At 42.2% G+C, this 15,549-nt stretch overlaps 1 protein-coding gene and 1 pseudogene across 1 annotated transcript in view; one reads left to right on the top strand and one right to left on the bottom strand.

Annotated features, from left to right (window-relative positions):
- Positions 1 to 1,631: 1,631 nt before the first annotated feature.
- LOC114486914 (uncharacterized) lies at positions 1,632 to 2,320 on the bottom strand (annotated as a pseudogene).
- An 806-nt stretch (positions 2,321 to 3,126) lies between these two features.
- PBX3 (PBX homeobox 3) overlaps positions 3,127 to 15,549 on the top strand; it is a 235,947-nt gene continuing 223,524 nt past the window's right edge. Inside the window, exons 1-2 of the mRNA XM_024126452.3 lie at positions 3,127 to 3,426; positions 4,379 to 4,452. Coding sequence (XP_023982220.1) covers positions 3,227 to 3,426; positions 4,379 to 4,452 — 274 coding nt within the window. The 5' untranslated portion in view covers positions 3,127 to 3,226. The remainder of the gene's footprint in view (positions 3,427 to 4,378; positions 4,453 to 15,549) is intronic.

Genomic DNA, 15,549 nt, shown 5'->3' with positions numbered 1-15,549 from the left:
CTGAATGACCATGGGTTTAGAGGTGTGTGCCATAAAATAGCTGCGGGTGTTAGACATTTAACAAGTTGTTTTATTCCTAATTGGTGGCATTTGCTTAACTGTTTTCTTAATTCTAATTTATGTTTTTATGTTCCCGTTTGTTTACATAGCCCATACATCCCATTTGCCTTTATTTGCTTAAGTGTTTCTTTAATTTTATTTACATTTTTATATATGTTGCTTTGCTTACATAACTCATTGTTTAAAGTGGGCTAGAAATAACCGTAAATCCCCATTGCTAATTAGCCTCATCCTCATAACTGATTAGTCAAGATTATGAGCCTAGAATGAGGGCAGGGAGGAGGTCTGATAGTGAGTTACAGGATCATTGAATTTTGGAGCTGGAAGGAATTTAGAGCTTCAGACATCTTTCAGATAGAATTCCGTGGTTTTACATCTTCAACGTTGGAGAATTATGAAAGACTGGCTGCTTGCTCTTGCTCCTTTATGCGAAAATATATGAAGATTTGGTGACAGCTTTTGAAAAACAAGTTAAGAATAAAAAGAAAGTCCAATCAATGATGACTATGGGGCTTCCCTGGTGGCGCAGTGGTTGAGAATCCGCTTGCCGATGCAGGGGACACGGGTTCATGCCCCGGTCCGGGAAGATCCCACATGCTGCGGAGCAGCTGGGCCCATGAGCCATGGCTACGGAGCCTGTGCGTCCGGAGCCTGTGCTCCGCGAGAGGCCACCACAGTGAGAGGCCCACGTACCACAAAAAAATAAATAAATAAATAAATAATGATGACTATGAGTAACCCATAATGGGGGCTTAAAAGAAGAATCAGAAACTTGACACATATATGGGTTACAGAAGAGCCGGGAATATTAATGGACATAAATGGGCTTCTTCAGAAGTAAGAAGCAGAGTGGATTGTTTGGAACTCCCTCTCCAGCAGCTGTGCAGTTTGTAAAGATTTTAGCTTGCCTTACTGTAAGGTTAGCTATTAGCTTTGCAGTGGGGAGTATTTAAAAGTACACACAACACATGAAGGAAAGAACCTGGAACCGAGTAGCCTGCTTCATTCCAAGAATCCATCTGGCATGTAAAGAACTGCTTGTCCTACATTAAACCCTGCAGAGTAAGAACAATTTTTCATATCTCATAACCCTATTTTTGCTTTCAGGTAAGACAACTTACTGAGTTTGGGGAAGGAACAAGAGGACTTTTCAGAATCACCTAACCAAAGGGCCCATCTAGGGTGAGCTCCATGGATCTAAAATGGGGAAAATACGTTGAAGCTCTGTTTGGGAAATTAGGTTAAGAGAAAGCTCAAGCGTCCACAAGAGGTGTAAGTCTAGACCCCCAAATAATGTGAGCATTTAGTCGTTTGTAGGCAGAGTACAATGGAAGAAAAAGTGTTATATATATGACAATCCGTGGCTGGTGTCACCAACATTAAATGACTCATGGTGGTGGGGTAAATTGATAAGCAGAATCCAGTCTATCCTTAAATAAACATATCTTTGTAATAAAGAGCTCAGTTTGCAGCTTTGGTCTATCTGGAGGCGGCTAAAAGCAAACGCTGGGAAGGAGTGGTCCCTGGATTACCAGGAATTGCAGAATGTGTAAAAGGTTGTAAACTGTTAATTAGTCCTGGATGTCAGGCCCTTTCCCTCCTCCCGGATCCACTTCCCTCTGACACATTTTCATGTGCTCCTCTTTCAAGGGAAAGTGTATGTTACTCATATCCACTGAGCTCAGGCATGAAGCATGCGGGACAACGGGCTCCCACCTTACCTGGTCACCTCTTGAGGGACAGCGCAAGGCCATAGCGCTGGCGCCAACTCTGAGCAGCGACCTCTCAGTTACTATGGTGATCGCGGGATGGGCGGGGCCACCATGCGCTGCGTCCCCGCCTCTGCCCAGGACTTTTCGAACGCTCCAATAGGGACAGCCCTTTCTTGCCTCTGTCCCGCCCCGTTCGGCTCCGAGCGCGATTCGATTGGCCTGGGACGGGCGGCCGGGTACCCTGAGGATACCACCTCCCGTCGGGAAGAGCCGGAAAGTGTACCAGGCGCTGTCCGAGGCGTGAAGCTCACGGCGCTGCGGGGAAGCACATGGTTGGCCTTGGAGCGAGTTGCCCCGTGTCCCGTCCACAGCTCTTGGCACCCATGACTGCTAACACTAGGGAGCAGGAATCGGGGTGTGGGCACAACGTTTGCGGGCCGAGGCGGCCCATCCCGGGGGGCGAGGACGCGATGAGACTTGAGGATCCGGTGGCGCGCTCTCGGGCGCAGGGGATCAGAGGGCAGAGGGGCCGGGCCGAAGCCCGGGGGCGGTGCCAGCGGCGGCGGCGGGAGGCGCCAGGCCCAATGAGCGCGCGCACCGCCCCCGGGGGCGGAGCGTACAGAGCACTCCCCCGCCCTCCCGCTTGCCCCCGCCCCTCCCCCTGGGCGCTGGGGCCGCAGTGAGTGAGTGGCACTGGCAGCCTGTCAATCCCTCAGCCGAGCGGCCTTCGAGCCCGGTCCGCGGCGGCTGCTGGTAGGGTGCGCGGCTCCGGCTGTGGCGGCGGCGACTTCTTCCGCCCCATCAATCTGCTGTCCGTTCCGCGCACTGCCCGCCGGGGCCCTCCATCGGGCTCCGCGTCCCCGCCGCGCCAGTCCGCCCGCTCCCAAACTTTCCTCCTCCGCCCCCCTCGCTCCCGTCGCCCCGCCCGCCGGCCTCCTGCGCCGCCGCCCGCCGCCGCCGCTCCCTCCCCCGGGGCCGCCGGGGCTCGGATCCCGCCCGGCCGAGGCGGCGGCGGCGGCGGCGGCGGCCGAGGGAAGGGAGTGTGCAGCCTGGCGCGGGGGGCGGCGGGCGTCCCGGCAACTCGGCTGGCGCTGAGGAGCAAGTTGCGCGGGGCCACCCGGCGGGGCGCGCGGCGGCGAGGAGGCGGCGCGGCGGCCGCGTGAGGGCAGCGGGCGCCGCTGCCTCCGCCTCCGCCACCGACGCGGAGCCCGGCGCTTCCGCCCGCCGCTTCTCCTCAGCCTCGGCGGCGGCGGAAGCCAGACCGGGCACCCGTCCGCACCGCCTCAGCCGCGGGCCCCGCCGGCCGGGCGGCCCCCTCCCCGCGCGGGCGGGGAGCGCGCGGCCGCCTCCCCCTCCCCCTCCCCCTCTTTCTTCTCCTCCCTTGTCGCCGCCGCCGCCGCCTCAGCCTTCGCCTCAGCCGCCGCCGCCGCCCGCTCCCGCCCGCGCGCGGCGGGATGGACGATCAATCCAGGATGCTGCAGACTCTGGCCGGGGTGAACCTGGCGGGCCACGCGGTGCAGGGGGGCATGGCCCTGCCGCCTCCCCCGCACGGCCACGAAGGGGCGGACGGCGACGGCAGGAAGCAGGACATCGGCGACATCCTCCACCAGATCATGACCATCACCGACCAGAGCTTGGACGAGGCGCAAGCAAAGTTGGTGTCGTCTCATTAAGCATCTTTTGTGTGTGTGCGGGAGCCAGGCCCGCGGCACAGTCGGGGCCGGGGTGGCGCCCGGGCTGGGGCCTCAGCCTGGGTTGGGGAACTTTCTCCGAAAACAGGCCGCCGGCCCGGGCCTCGGGGGGACTTGCCCCGCGCCCCTCGACGCGGGCGGGAGTCGGCAAAGTTGCTCTCGGGGCGCGGGACGGACTTGGTGCCGCGTGGATTTTGTGGGTGTCTCTCACCCGCCCCCCTAGTCAGGCCCTCTGGCAGCCCGGCCCCTCGCACGGATTCAAACCTCCCGCCCGGACCCGGGTGCACGCCGCCGCGAGCGGGCCCCGGGCCGCACTTGAGGGAAGTGCAACTTTCTCCTCGGCCCAGGGTCCCAGCGCCCGGCTCGGCTCGGCCGCGGGACGACCTCGCCGTGCGGGCGGCCGCCCCAGCCCGGGCGCTGGGCGCTGGGCGCTGGGCGGTTCCCCGGCGGGTCCGGGCGCGGGCGGCCAAGTTCTCGGGAAGGGAGGGCCGCTTCGCAAACTTTGCCGAGCTGTCACCGCCCGCTGGCCGCAGCCAGCCGGCCGACCGCCCGCGCCGCGCCCGCTCCCCAGGCGGAGGGCGGACGCAGGAGCCCCTCCACGCCGTCGCCTCCCCCGGGTCGCCGCCGTTTGCCCCCGGATCGCGGCTCCCCGAGCAGGTTCGCGTCCCGCGGTGGCCGAGACTGCTGACTGCCGGGCAGATGGGTCGCGGCTTCGTGCGGGCTGGAGCTTTAGCCGCCGGAGCTTGCCGGCTGTCGCTAACTAGTCAACTTGAGTTTCGGTTGACTTGCGGTGGTTCAAAAGAGCCTTCCAAAATAGGGGGCCGGAATTAAATATTGGGTCTAACTTAAAGGAAGGCGCCATATTATTCCATAGGTGATGCTAATACCTTTGTGTTTTGCTATTTGTTTTTTTAGGAAACATGCCCTGAACTGTCACAGAATGAAACCCGCGCTCTTCAGCGTCCTGTGTGAGATCAAAGAGAAAACAGGTAAGACGCTGCGCCCCGCAATGGGCCCGGAGACCCCCGAGGTGGGGTACGAGCTACTCCTTCGACTCTCCAGTTGAGAGCTGCTGCTTTTGGGCACCGCCATCTTTGATCATTCTTTCCTTTCCACCTCCTGATCGTGAGAAAAAACTGCAATAAATCTGGATTCGATTTCTTAATTCCGCTCCTTGTGTAAAATGAAGTGTAGATGCGGACGGGGCTGGGTCGCAGTCCCTAGGCGGCCACCCCTGGCTGCAGGCGGGGAGGGGGCCGGGAGCGCCTGCCACCCTTTCCTGCTCCTTTCGCCTTGTTTGTATGTCAGTTTTTAAAAGGAGCAACGGGAGACTGGATGCCAGGGACCGAGACCCGGGGAGAAGCATATCCCGAACTTTGTTTACTTAGCCTTAAGCTTCAGTTCCACAGATAGAAGAATAGATGCAATTGAACAGATCCCAGTAGCATATGTTTGAATTAGTGTTTTAGTTGGGATTACTACTTTTAAGAAGCAGGAAGGGTAATGATATGTTTAGGCATATACAATGTATTTATTACATCTATTAATACTTTAATTAAATTTTATGCTTAAAGTCATTACATTGTAAGCATGCTTAATATATTTTATGAAATAGAAAAAGGTCCACAGGTGCAGGCTGAGCAATTTTTGAAGTGTTCAAGGCAGGGAATATATGAGGAGACAGCTTTTACAGAAGTGCTGGAATGAAAACTACAAATACATATTAGACAAATTTCTGACAATTCATTTCAACTTAGTTTCCTTGTTAGACTTATTTTAGTCTTGAGGTGATAGTAGCGACTCAAGTGGAATTCGAGATTTAATCTAGATGTTTTAGGTCCTATTTGGCATTATCTTTCCTGTATATGGTGAACAAGTGTGTGTGTGTGTGTGTGTGTGTGTGTGTGTGTGTGTATGCTGGGTATACAGTATTATAAAGTTGCCATTTTTTAAGTTGGCAAGAGAAAAGAAGAGAAAGTTAAAGTCCAGGCTATAGCAGTATTTAAGTGGAGATATTTAAAAGGTTAAATGTGATTGTGTTTAAATTGAGTGTACGCATAATAGCACACTGTATGTAATTGTTAGTTAGTAGGAGAGTTGCCCTCCTTTTAAACAGATTTTTCACTCTGCAATTCTATTCTGATCCTAAAAGTAATCAATAAAAGGTGAGGGGTTATTGCTGTCTATTAAAATATATGCTAAAACCATAATTAACAGCAAATATTGAGAGCCTTAAAGAGTGCTTTTCCTGCTTTTCATTCACATAGTATGCATGGTTTCTTAATGTTGAGTGATTGTTTTTAAGATGTATTTTACATTTTGAAAACCACAGGCATTTAAAATTACTAACTTTTACTCTGTGTTGATTTTTAGCTACCTTTAGAAAGCACTGTGATTTAAAACGTAGCTAATTTTTATCTGAGTATAAAATGAGACATCAAGCATTAAATCTTGAAGATTCTTAGTTTAGAAGCCTAAAAGTGCGTAATTCTCAGTAAATTATGTTGCTTAATGTCCAAGGGTTTTCTTGCTATCAGGGCTCCACTTCAGTTTCTGCTGACAGCTAAGCACTGGGGTATTGACTATGTTGTGAATATTAAGATTGATTCAACTTTATACGGCTTTATATTACTAGGAGAGGGGATTGATGTCCCTCCGCTCTCACCCCCTCTTCATGATTTGTATTTATTATTTTGCCTTTTTAAAGTTTCGGCCTAGCTAGCTTGAGAACCAAACCCAGCAAACTGCTTTTCTTGTTTAGACATTTAGCAGCAGGCAGAATTCAATTAGGAAGTGTAAGTCCTCTAGCTGCTTATTTGCACAAGACTTAGTTACACCATTCTGAAAGGAAAGTATAGTCAACCTCATGTCAAAGGTGAGTTACGAAAAAGAAACAAGCCTTTTCAGAGTCTGGGATTACTGGCAGAGAGAGCTTTGGCAGGGCGCTTGCTGTTTAAGAAGCAAGAGGTAGCTGACAAAAGAAATTTTTGTGTTTTGAAAATTGTTTGTGAGGCTTTCAGTGATAACTTGTAAATTAGATCCTCTTTTTGTGCTTTGGCCAGCGGATCCAAGTTTGCACGTTATCTCTTTTGTAAAAAGCCAACAGTCGACAAAGAGTAAAGGCGGCTGTCTTGGGCAGAGGCATCTTCCTGCCAGCCTCTCTGAGCTCGAGAGGGACGGGATTTAAGTACTGAATGATTGATGGGGGTGAAGCTCTTTCTCTGCTTTCCTTTCTCCCCTGCTACCCGTAGCTCCACCTCACTCCAAAACTAGTCTTAGAAGGAGACAGGGACGCTGGACTCAGAATCCTTGATTTGAAATAAAACAGCTGTGTAGACATTAGTGTTACCGAAGCAAAGAAATTGGGGCAGCAAATTCCAGGCCTCCCCCCACACCCCCAATCAGTTCCCGCAGTCATGCTTTGGAAACAGTGAACTTATAAAATAAGCACTGTAGGATATAATGTATATTGCATAATGCTTTAAAAAAATCATTTTATTAAATCTAATAACATAGTATCCAAAGATTAATTCTCTATACCCTAGAGAAAGTTTACCTAGTCATTTGTAATAGAAACTGGGAACATTACGTGATGACTCTACCCTGCACAATAGAGGGGTAGGGGGTTGACTAGTGGGGAGATGGGGGGTAAAGCTGTCATTTCAATGGATAATGTCATTTCAGTTGTGCTTTTTCTAAAATAAGACAAAATCATTAAAAAAAAATCCACGTATTTGTAGATCTGCCAGTAGATTTTGAGGCTTCTGATGAGGCAGTGAGCACTGCAAGTTCTGATGCACATGAGGGATTTAGTTTGGAAAACATCTTTTTTCCCTCCTAACAAATACAGAAAGGTATTTTTCCCTTTTGACGTATAAATGAGTAATCTACCACAATTATATTTTTTTCTTGTTCAGAGGTAGGAAAAGTATACTATGAGATGCTTGCTTTTTCTTGAAAATGTGTTCTTTCATAAAATTTATCATACAGTTACTTTGGGGCAGAAATATCTGTCATTGTTGAATTTTTCAGTATTTATGCATTTTGAAAGCACCTGAAAGTTACAGGCTTTAAAATAAGATATTTGTCCATTTTAAACTAAGTAAGCAACCAGTGAGGTAATTGTTGATATGTTAAGATTTCTTTCTCTCTCTCTTTTTTTTTAGCCATATTTTACCATCTATCTCTCATTAAATATCCGTGATGCTATGAGGTCTCCTCATCTACATACTTCTTTGGGGGCATTCCCTCACATCTTTCTGGCCACCTTAATCTTGATTGTTGAAGAACTTTGTGAGAGGATTCCATCCTCATAAATCTGTCTTCTTTCCAGAGCCCTTAATTATGAGAGTTTGAATGAAGGAAATGGCTCTTTTTGAGAAAAAAATGTATTTAAAAAATTTTAAAATGAAAGTTCAACAGTATATAATCTGAGTCATATTGTTAAAAAATGTTGTGTATTAAAAAAAATCAACATAACCTTTTCCTTTCTAAACGGTAGGTTAAAATACTCCATATTGATAGCTGCCAACCAAACTCTGATTTATTGCCACCACAAACCCTAAATAGCATTCATTTACTAGTAATGTCTAATGGCATACATGATGGTTTGCCAGATTTGTGGCCTTTGTGAGGCATATAAGCAGGACTGACTTGGGAAGATCATAAAACTTAATGAACTTCTCTACTGCAGGAGGTATCCGCAGGGGAAGAGAAAGGCCTGCTTGCCTGGTTGGGCTGGTTGAAGTATTTTTTATGTTTAAGGAGAAGAAGGAAATTACTATTAAAAATGCTTTCCTTTTAAAGGAACCCTCCCTAGAAAGAGTCATAAGGATTTTACATATCAAAACTGGATCAAGAAGGTGGCTTGTGAGTTTTTATATGCATTTAGAATATGATATATATGATTAAACCTTTTATCTTTACTGCTGTAAGTGTGACTAGCTTTCAGAGGGGTAGGGCAGTACTCTCAGTCAACACCTCTCTATTTAATTCTGACTCTAAAGGTTTAGAGACTCATGGTGTCTTCTTTTTCTGGTCTGTTTTCTTTTATTTTAATGCTTCAATATAAAAATTTGTTCATTTTTCTTTGTACAGTGCCATGTAATTCTTCAATTCCCAGTATATAAAGCCCAAATATTCCATCAAGTGAAAATTTAACAAGAAAGGTGAAAACTGTTATATGTGAGTCTAAACGTTGTTATATATGTTGTGTACATTGTTTTAAGCTGCTCTTGAGATACTTCCAATATAGTTATCGTTATTTGTTCCAAAGTTTTAAAAACAGATGCACTGTTCCATACATGATTCATTTTTGTGTTTTTGTGAACTTATTTTCTAGTTTTAAAAAACTTTCTATTATGAACAACTTCAAATGTAAACTATACATAGAGAAGAGAAACTTGAATCCCCATGAACTCATTGCCCACCTTCAGCAGTTAGCAACACTTGGCCAATCTTGTGTTCTCTGTAACTCCCACCCTTTCAAAATTATTTTGAAGCAAATTTTAATGCACCTTTAACGTTGTAAATTTCATATCAGTTTTAGACATTATGGCTTGTTTACATTGGAAATATTAAATGCTTAAACAGGAAAAAATACAAAGTTAGTTTATCTTGGAAATGTCATAAATTGTATTGCTTTATTACAAATTTTTCCTCAGAGCAATTTAAGAATATTTTTTATTTTCTATTTTTACAGATTTGTTTAACTTACTGGAGCTTTTTAAGGAAGTTTTGAGGGAGGATGTGAAAGAGTGATGTTTTTCTAACTTTCTTTACTTTTGCTCTCCCATCCTTAGAAGACAATACATGTAATACGTTCATAGACAACTTAGAAAAAAAAATCTTACTTCTCGACTGGTTTGGAACTTCATGGTCTAAAGTATCAAGCAGGTATTATCTTTAAAGTATGGACCTGTCTTCCAACCCTTTTTTTTTTTTTTCCCAGTAAGAGGATATTGAACTCTATTGTCAATACTAACTTGATCTGTGCAAGTAATTCTTTCATGCCTCAGTTTTAGTGGACTTCATTTTATTATAGATTTGTGTAGTTCTGGTTTTTATTTGGGACTTTACTATGTTATTTTATTATACTAATTTACATAATTTTATTCTGAATCAGAAGTATATTAATACAGTGGCAAAGGAAGCCTTGCCTTGCCTCAAAGAACACATTGGTTCACTGGCTTTCATAAAATATATCTGTGTATATCTTTCATGTTAGGATCCTTTTCCTTTTAATTAATTTTGCTTGTACTTTTAGATTTCTGTTTACAAATTTTGTAAATGGCTACTTCCAAGACATTTAAGTTTAATGTTTTATTTGGATTATGTATATTTTGATAGTTTATGGTGGCATTGTGTAGGATGAAGTTCCATGAAGTACGGCTGTGAAGAATGAAAACCACATTTCATGAACCACACCCTAAATCAGTCATCGCTTTATTTTGTACTCATACCATTGAGGTATCTATTCAGACTAAATACTTAACACATCAGCAGCAAACACATCAAGTTAAATAAGGATTTTTAGACTATTATTCCTCTATGTACACGTGAACAACTTTAGGTATTTATTACTTCAATATTGTCACTATGAGAATTATGTTTTATTTGTTTTCTCAGCAGGCTTGTGTTTTAGCCATTTATCAGTGTGATCAGCATGATTTAGGTAGTAACTGACTAACAAAGCTTGCACACCCCCCTCCCATGTTGACCTTTTCAAGCATTTGCTCTACTTCAGTAGGCCATTTGAGTCTTTTCGTATGAAGAGAGTAAATAATTTATATCACTATGTAGTGTGAATTGGTCAAAGTTTTTTAGATCTGGCTAAAAGATTTTTTACAAAGTTATAGAAGTTAATCAAACATAAATTGCTATCACAGCTATGTGATAGTGTTATATTTAGCAAATAAATTAGCAGGAAATGCTTGAATGAGCCACTGAAAAAAACCCATCTTTTTATACCTTTAGATACAGAAGATATTTGAAAATAAATTTCATTAATCTTCAACACTTGATTCTAATTACCCCCTTTGTAGGCAGAATAGTAACCAGAATCTCTTCTTTATTGTTATTTTTAAAATAGACGTATTCCATAAATATAAGATGTTTGTAGTTTTTGATAGTAACGGTAGTTTGCTTTGGTATTAAATTTGAGTGTATATCTAGTAAAAAAATTGGTGTGATAGGATGTGTTAAGTTGAATTGGCATAGCATTTTTTTTTTTTTAACTGACTATATCTACGTGATAGTAACTCATTTGGACTGAAAACAGTTAAAAGTAATTATGGATAAAAATAATTGTTAAAAGTTTTGTCCTTGTTTTCTTCAATTTAAGTGCTTTACAAATGTTAAGCTGTTTTGAACAATAACCCTTTTTGCATGATCATATTAATGAGAACTTGGTGTACAATGTATCCTTTTAATGCCGATGATTCCTCACAATGTTTAAACCATTATGTGGGAGACTCAACATATGTTATGGCAAAATGATTTTTTTGTTTTGTTTTGTTTTATGTGATACATCAGTTTTCAAAGCATATTTCTTATGCATCAGAGTCCAGCAGGTGGCTTTTTACATTAAAAAATTAATAAATTTTAAAATCCCATAAAATTTTATTTCAAATTCAAATTAACTAATTGAGAATGTCAACATTTCCTCTGTTTCTATATTAACATTTATAATAGAACAAATGGTTGCATATAGAAATTATCTGCAACATAATCTAAATTAAGATTCTAAACAGGCATTACAGATGCTGGTAACTTTGGCAATTATCATTTTGTTTGGTGAACAGTAGTAAAACAGTGTGCGGTAAAAGTGTTTAGAGAGAGGGGATAAATAAATTGAACAGTTTTGCAATGCAAAGTGGTTTGTGGTGTTTTTGAGGATTTCTTGGCTCTCTCTTAACTGCTATTGTGAGCCTGGAGCAGATTTCCCCATTGCTAATGCCCTAGAAGTATTAATTCACTTTGATATGCTAATTAGAGGGCATTATGCAAGAAATGAGATTAAGTGGCAGCATGAAGCCATTTGCCTGTCAGTAAATTGAGAGCTTTAGCATCAGGAGGAGCTTTGTGTTTTTTTTTTTTTTTTTTTAAGTTTCTCTTGGTTTTGCATATAAATAAAATTGATTGAAAGGTCTCCAGAAGCTTCTAGAACATTGGTGGATTTTTTCCCCCCCATGATTATTTAGATGTAATATTAAAGAATTTTTCTGAATATTAACTGACCTAACTGGAGATAACAAATATGAAGTTTTCTGAATATTAACTGACCTAACTGGAGATAACAAATATGAAGTTTTCATTGTGTTCTCTATATATGAAAGTATACTAAGAATTTTGTGTCATCTAGTTTTTTTTTTCTAAAGCCCAATTTCAGCAAAATGGCTAGTGAACTGTTATCACTTCTTTTCAGAAGTGTAAACTTGTATGTGTGCTTATGCACCCATGTCTTCAGTATAAAGTGAACTTCATAAGAATACTTTCTTCTTTGGAAAGGATGAAGAAGTTGTTGAATTGGGCTTCAGGAAACTATATTAAATGAGCATTAAGACTCTAACTTAAGTACCTAATTCTAATTGCTGGGAAGAGTTAGAATTAATGGTTAAATTCTGCCCTTTACACAACCTGTGGAATTTACATTTCAGCATATATCTCTTGTGTTAAGATTACTATATTATTTGATATTCGTGTTGAAGGTGGAGTTTCATACTTAATTCTGATTTTGCTTTTGCGGTTTAAGCCAGGCCTTTTCTTGATTTTCTCTCTATAAAGCTACTATGTGATTTCCTATATATTGTGGGGAAATGCATGAGTGAATGCTGGGGATAGGAGTGGTGGATGGGGAGGAGGACAGAACTCTGGGCCTGTGAAAAAATTAAGGTTTCCTCAAATATGGAACTTCTACCTGTATAAACCATGCTAGGGATAGAATTTCCAAACCGAGGCTTAACTACAATCTGAGGTATGGTTAGATAGGAGAGGGTTTGGATCAAGCATTCAGATTGAGGCTTGCTTCTAGTGTCTGAATTCCATCACTGTAGCTGTGCCTCTAGACCCAACAAACCATAACTTCTCTTCAGAGCCATATGGATTAGTCACCACAGCTTCCGTGCATACATACTACCAAGGCTGGCATCTGCTCCGAGTGCATGTATGATGCTTGTTAATGTTAGTGGGAGTCAGGAATGTGCACACAGAGAGGGGGCTGAGAGTCTCTCCTGAGACAAGAATCCTGATTGCATTTCTTAGTGAAGAGGACTTAGTGTGCCAACATATTAGCTGCTCTTCTAAATGAAATACTTGGTTGCTTTAAATTCTCGTTCCCTTCTCAGACTCCCTTAACTAGTTAAATCAATGAGTCTTCATTAGTCTTTGATTACTTGCAAAATTTCATTTAAAACATATGAAGTTATTTTTGATTGAGATGGGAACAAAAAGCTTTTGAAACTGCATATTATTATTTTTTAAATGAAAGGTTACTACTAGCTTTCAGATGTACTGAGCCTTTGTAAATAGGAATTTATAGTGGAATTATGGGAGGGACTTTTGAAATACTTGAGTGGCATTTGATGGGGGAAATCACAGCATTAAAATATATATATGTGTGAAATGGCAAGCTCATATGTGCACATTATGTAGAAACTTTTACTATCCAAGTGCCCTCAAATGAGGAAGAATTGACTTAGGTGGTCTCATAAGTTTCTTTCTTTTCTCCTCTCTTCTTTAAAAAAAAAACAAAACCCCCAAACCCCCTAAGGATGAAGGTAGTTGGAATTCATAGTCAGATATATCATTTTCAACTTGGAATAGGAACTAGAACAGGAAATTGATTTTATATTTATTATGAAAGCAAGAACTCTGCCACCAACTGACAGCCATCCATGTTTTAGTTTTGTGATAATTGTTCACAGACATTACTCTGCAGTTGGCCCAGATTATTTATAATGTTGATTGGGAGTGTTGGTCCATTAAAAGGTATGTGTATAATGAATATCTTTAATTAAACCAAGTGATATTGGAATATTCTACACCGGATCTTGGGTCGAGGATTAACTGTCAGTACTGGTAAGAACAAGTTACAGTAGATTGTGCAATGATTTCTCTGGCTTCAAGGATGTATTTATTACCATTTTTGAACAAATGATACTAACATGAAAAGTTGTGTTTGAAATGATTGTGTGCTAGATAAGGCGATACATTACAGGAATGGTTGGGTTTATGGAGCTTTATGTTGAGGTTTTCTCAGAAATTATAGCACAGGGCTGTCACTATAAAACCCACTGATATAGTTGGTAATAACATACAGTGAAGGTATTTTTAGATTTTCACTTGTTATTCAAATAAGTGAGAACCCTCCAGTTTTTCTTGTCATACTTCTTCTTTGAAATCAGTAGAGGAAAAAAAATGAAGGAAATTCTTTTAACTGTGTATGGGGTGTGGGTGCTTGACTTGTCTGAATTTCCTCCTGCTCACCACTTGTTAGAGCAGTGATGTGATAGTGAGGATATCCTTAGGAACTTACTGACTTCGTGGTTCCTGACCTTTTGACTCTGACCGAGTACAGAAACAGAATGCCAGAAAATGAAGTGATGGACTCTATAAACATAAGTTATATTCCATCAATGTGTTATATGAACTAATTTTGATTTACCTGAATTTATGACATTTTTGTGTTTAATAAAGAAAATATTTCTTCCTTTCAGTATAATCAGTCTAATAATGTTACACTTTCTAACATTAAACCAATTAATTCCTTTTTTGACCGATTATCATTATTTTTTAATTACCATGATTAGGATGTCACTTTAAAATTTCTAATTTACAAAGTATTGGCTGGATATCTAATAGTGCTTTTCTAGAACCAAACTATAATCGATGTGTATGCTTTGTTTTAACTCGAAAATTGGGAGTTTAAAGTTTGTACTTAATTGACTGCTATACAGTGAGTGAATTATTATAGACATATGAACATTTTTCCAATTAAAAAAGTAGCTGTCAACCATTGTAATGTGAGAAAAAGGATAAGTTGTTCTCATAAAGTTTTCCTTTTCAATTTTAAATGTTAGAATTTATGGCTAAGCTATAGAAATTCTCAACCTATTCCTCCTTAAGCAGTTATAATTTGCTGAGTTTTGATGTAGCAACCTGGAAAGACAAGGCTCTCCCTTTCAGAAGATTTCATTCATTTAATAATGATAGCAATAAAAACTACTACCATTCACACAGTACCATCTGTGTGCCAGGCATTGTGCTAGGTGCTTTTCATGCATTAAAAAAATTAAAGTAAAAATTCACACTTGGAGATTTAAAAATTAGTATACTCTTTTTGAGAAAAAATTCATGTAATGCAGATGACATAATGTTTCTTAAATTTGCAGCAACCTCCAAGGTATGTATTTTAATTCACAGTTTGTGGATGAGGAAACTGACACTCAGAGGTTAAGTAATTTGCCCGTGGCCCTGAAGCGAGTAGCAGCCGAGGCTCTCCTTGCTTCAGAGGTGGCGGCAGAATCTCTCAGCTTGGGCCAAGAAAGTAGTGGAAATTGATGATTCAAAGAGGATGGCAAAACCCGAGCTTAAAAAAATGTGGTCAGGTCCAAAGTGACACTGAGTGGCAGCAGAGCTGTGGTCAGCACTAGCGTAAATATTTGTAGACAACCATGTTTTACAGACTTCAGTTTAATGGCAAAAATCTTCCCTAAATGCCTCAGTAAATATATGCTGGAGAACAGAAGCCTATTCACTGAAGAAACAATTGACTTTAGCTTCTCTGTTGTTAAAGTGGCCTCTAGTGATGGTGCTGCAGTGGCTAGATAGAGCAGAGGAGAATGGCTTCCTCCTGGCTGTTGGGCTGGCAGTTTCAGTGGCACTGCCAAATGTACTTCCTATTTGTTGTGCAAGGGAATTGGAACAGTGAGGCATTTATCATATCATCCTCTACTCTTCATGCAAGCAAAAAAGGAGAAGTTGTCAATGAAAGAAAAAGAACTGTAATCGCACATTTACATATGCTTCTAATTGTTGATTTGGGGATTTTCTATGAATATAGCTTCACAAAACAGATGCTGTTTAAG

Source organism: Physeter macrocephalus, chromosome 9 (assembly GCF_002837175.3).
Source record: "Physeter macrocephalus isolate SW-GA chromosome 9, ASM283717v5, whole genome shotgun sequence".
Taxonomy (NCBI): Eukaryota; Metazoa; Chordata; class Mammalia; order Artiodactyla; family Physeteridae; genus Physeter; species Physeter macrocephalus.
This window is presented reverse-complemented; position numbering and strand designations above follow the sequence as displayed.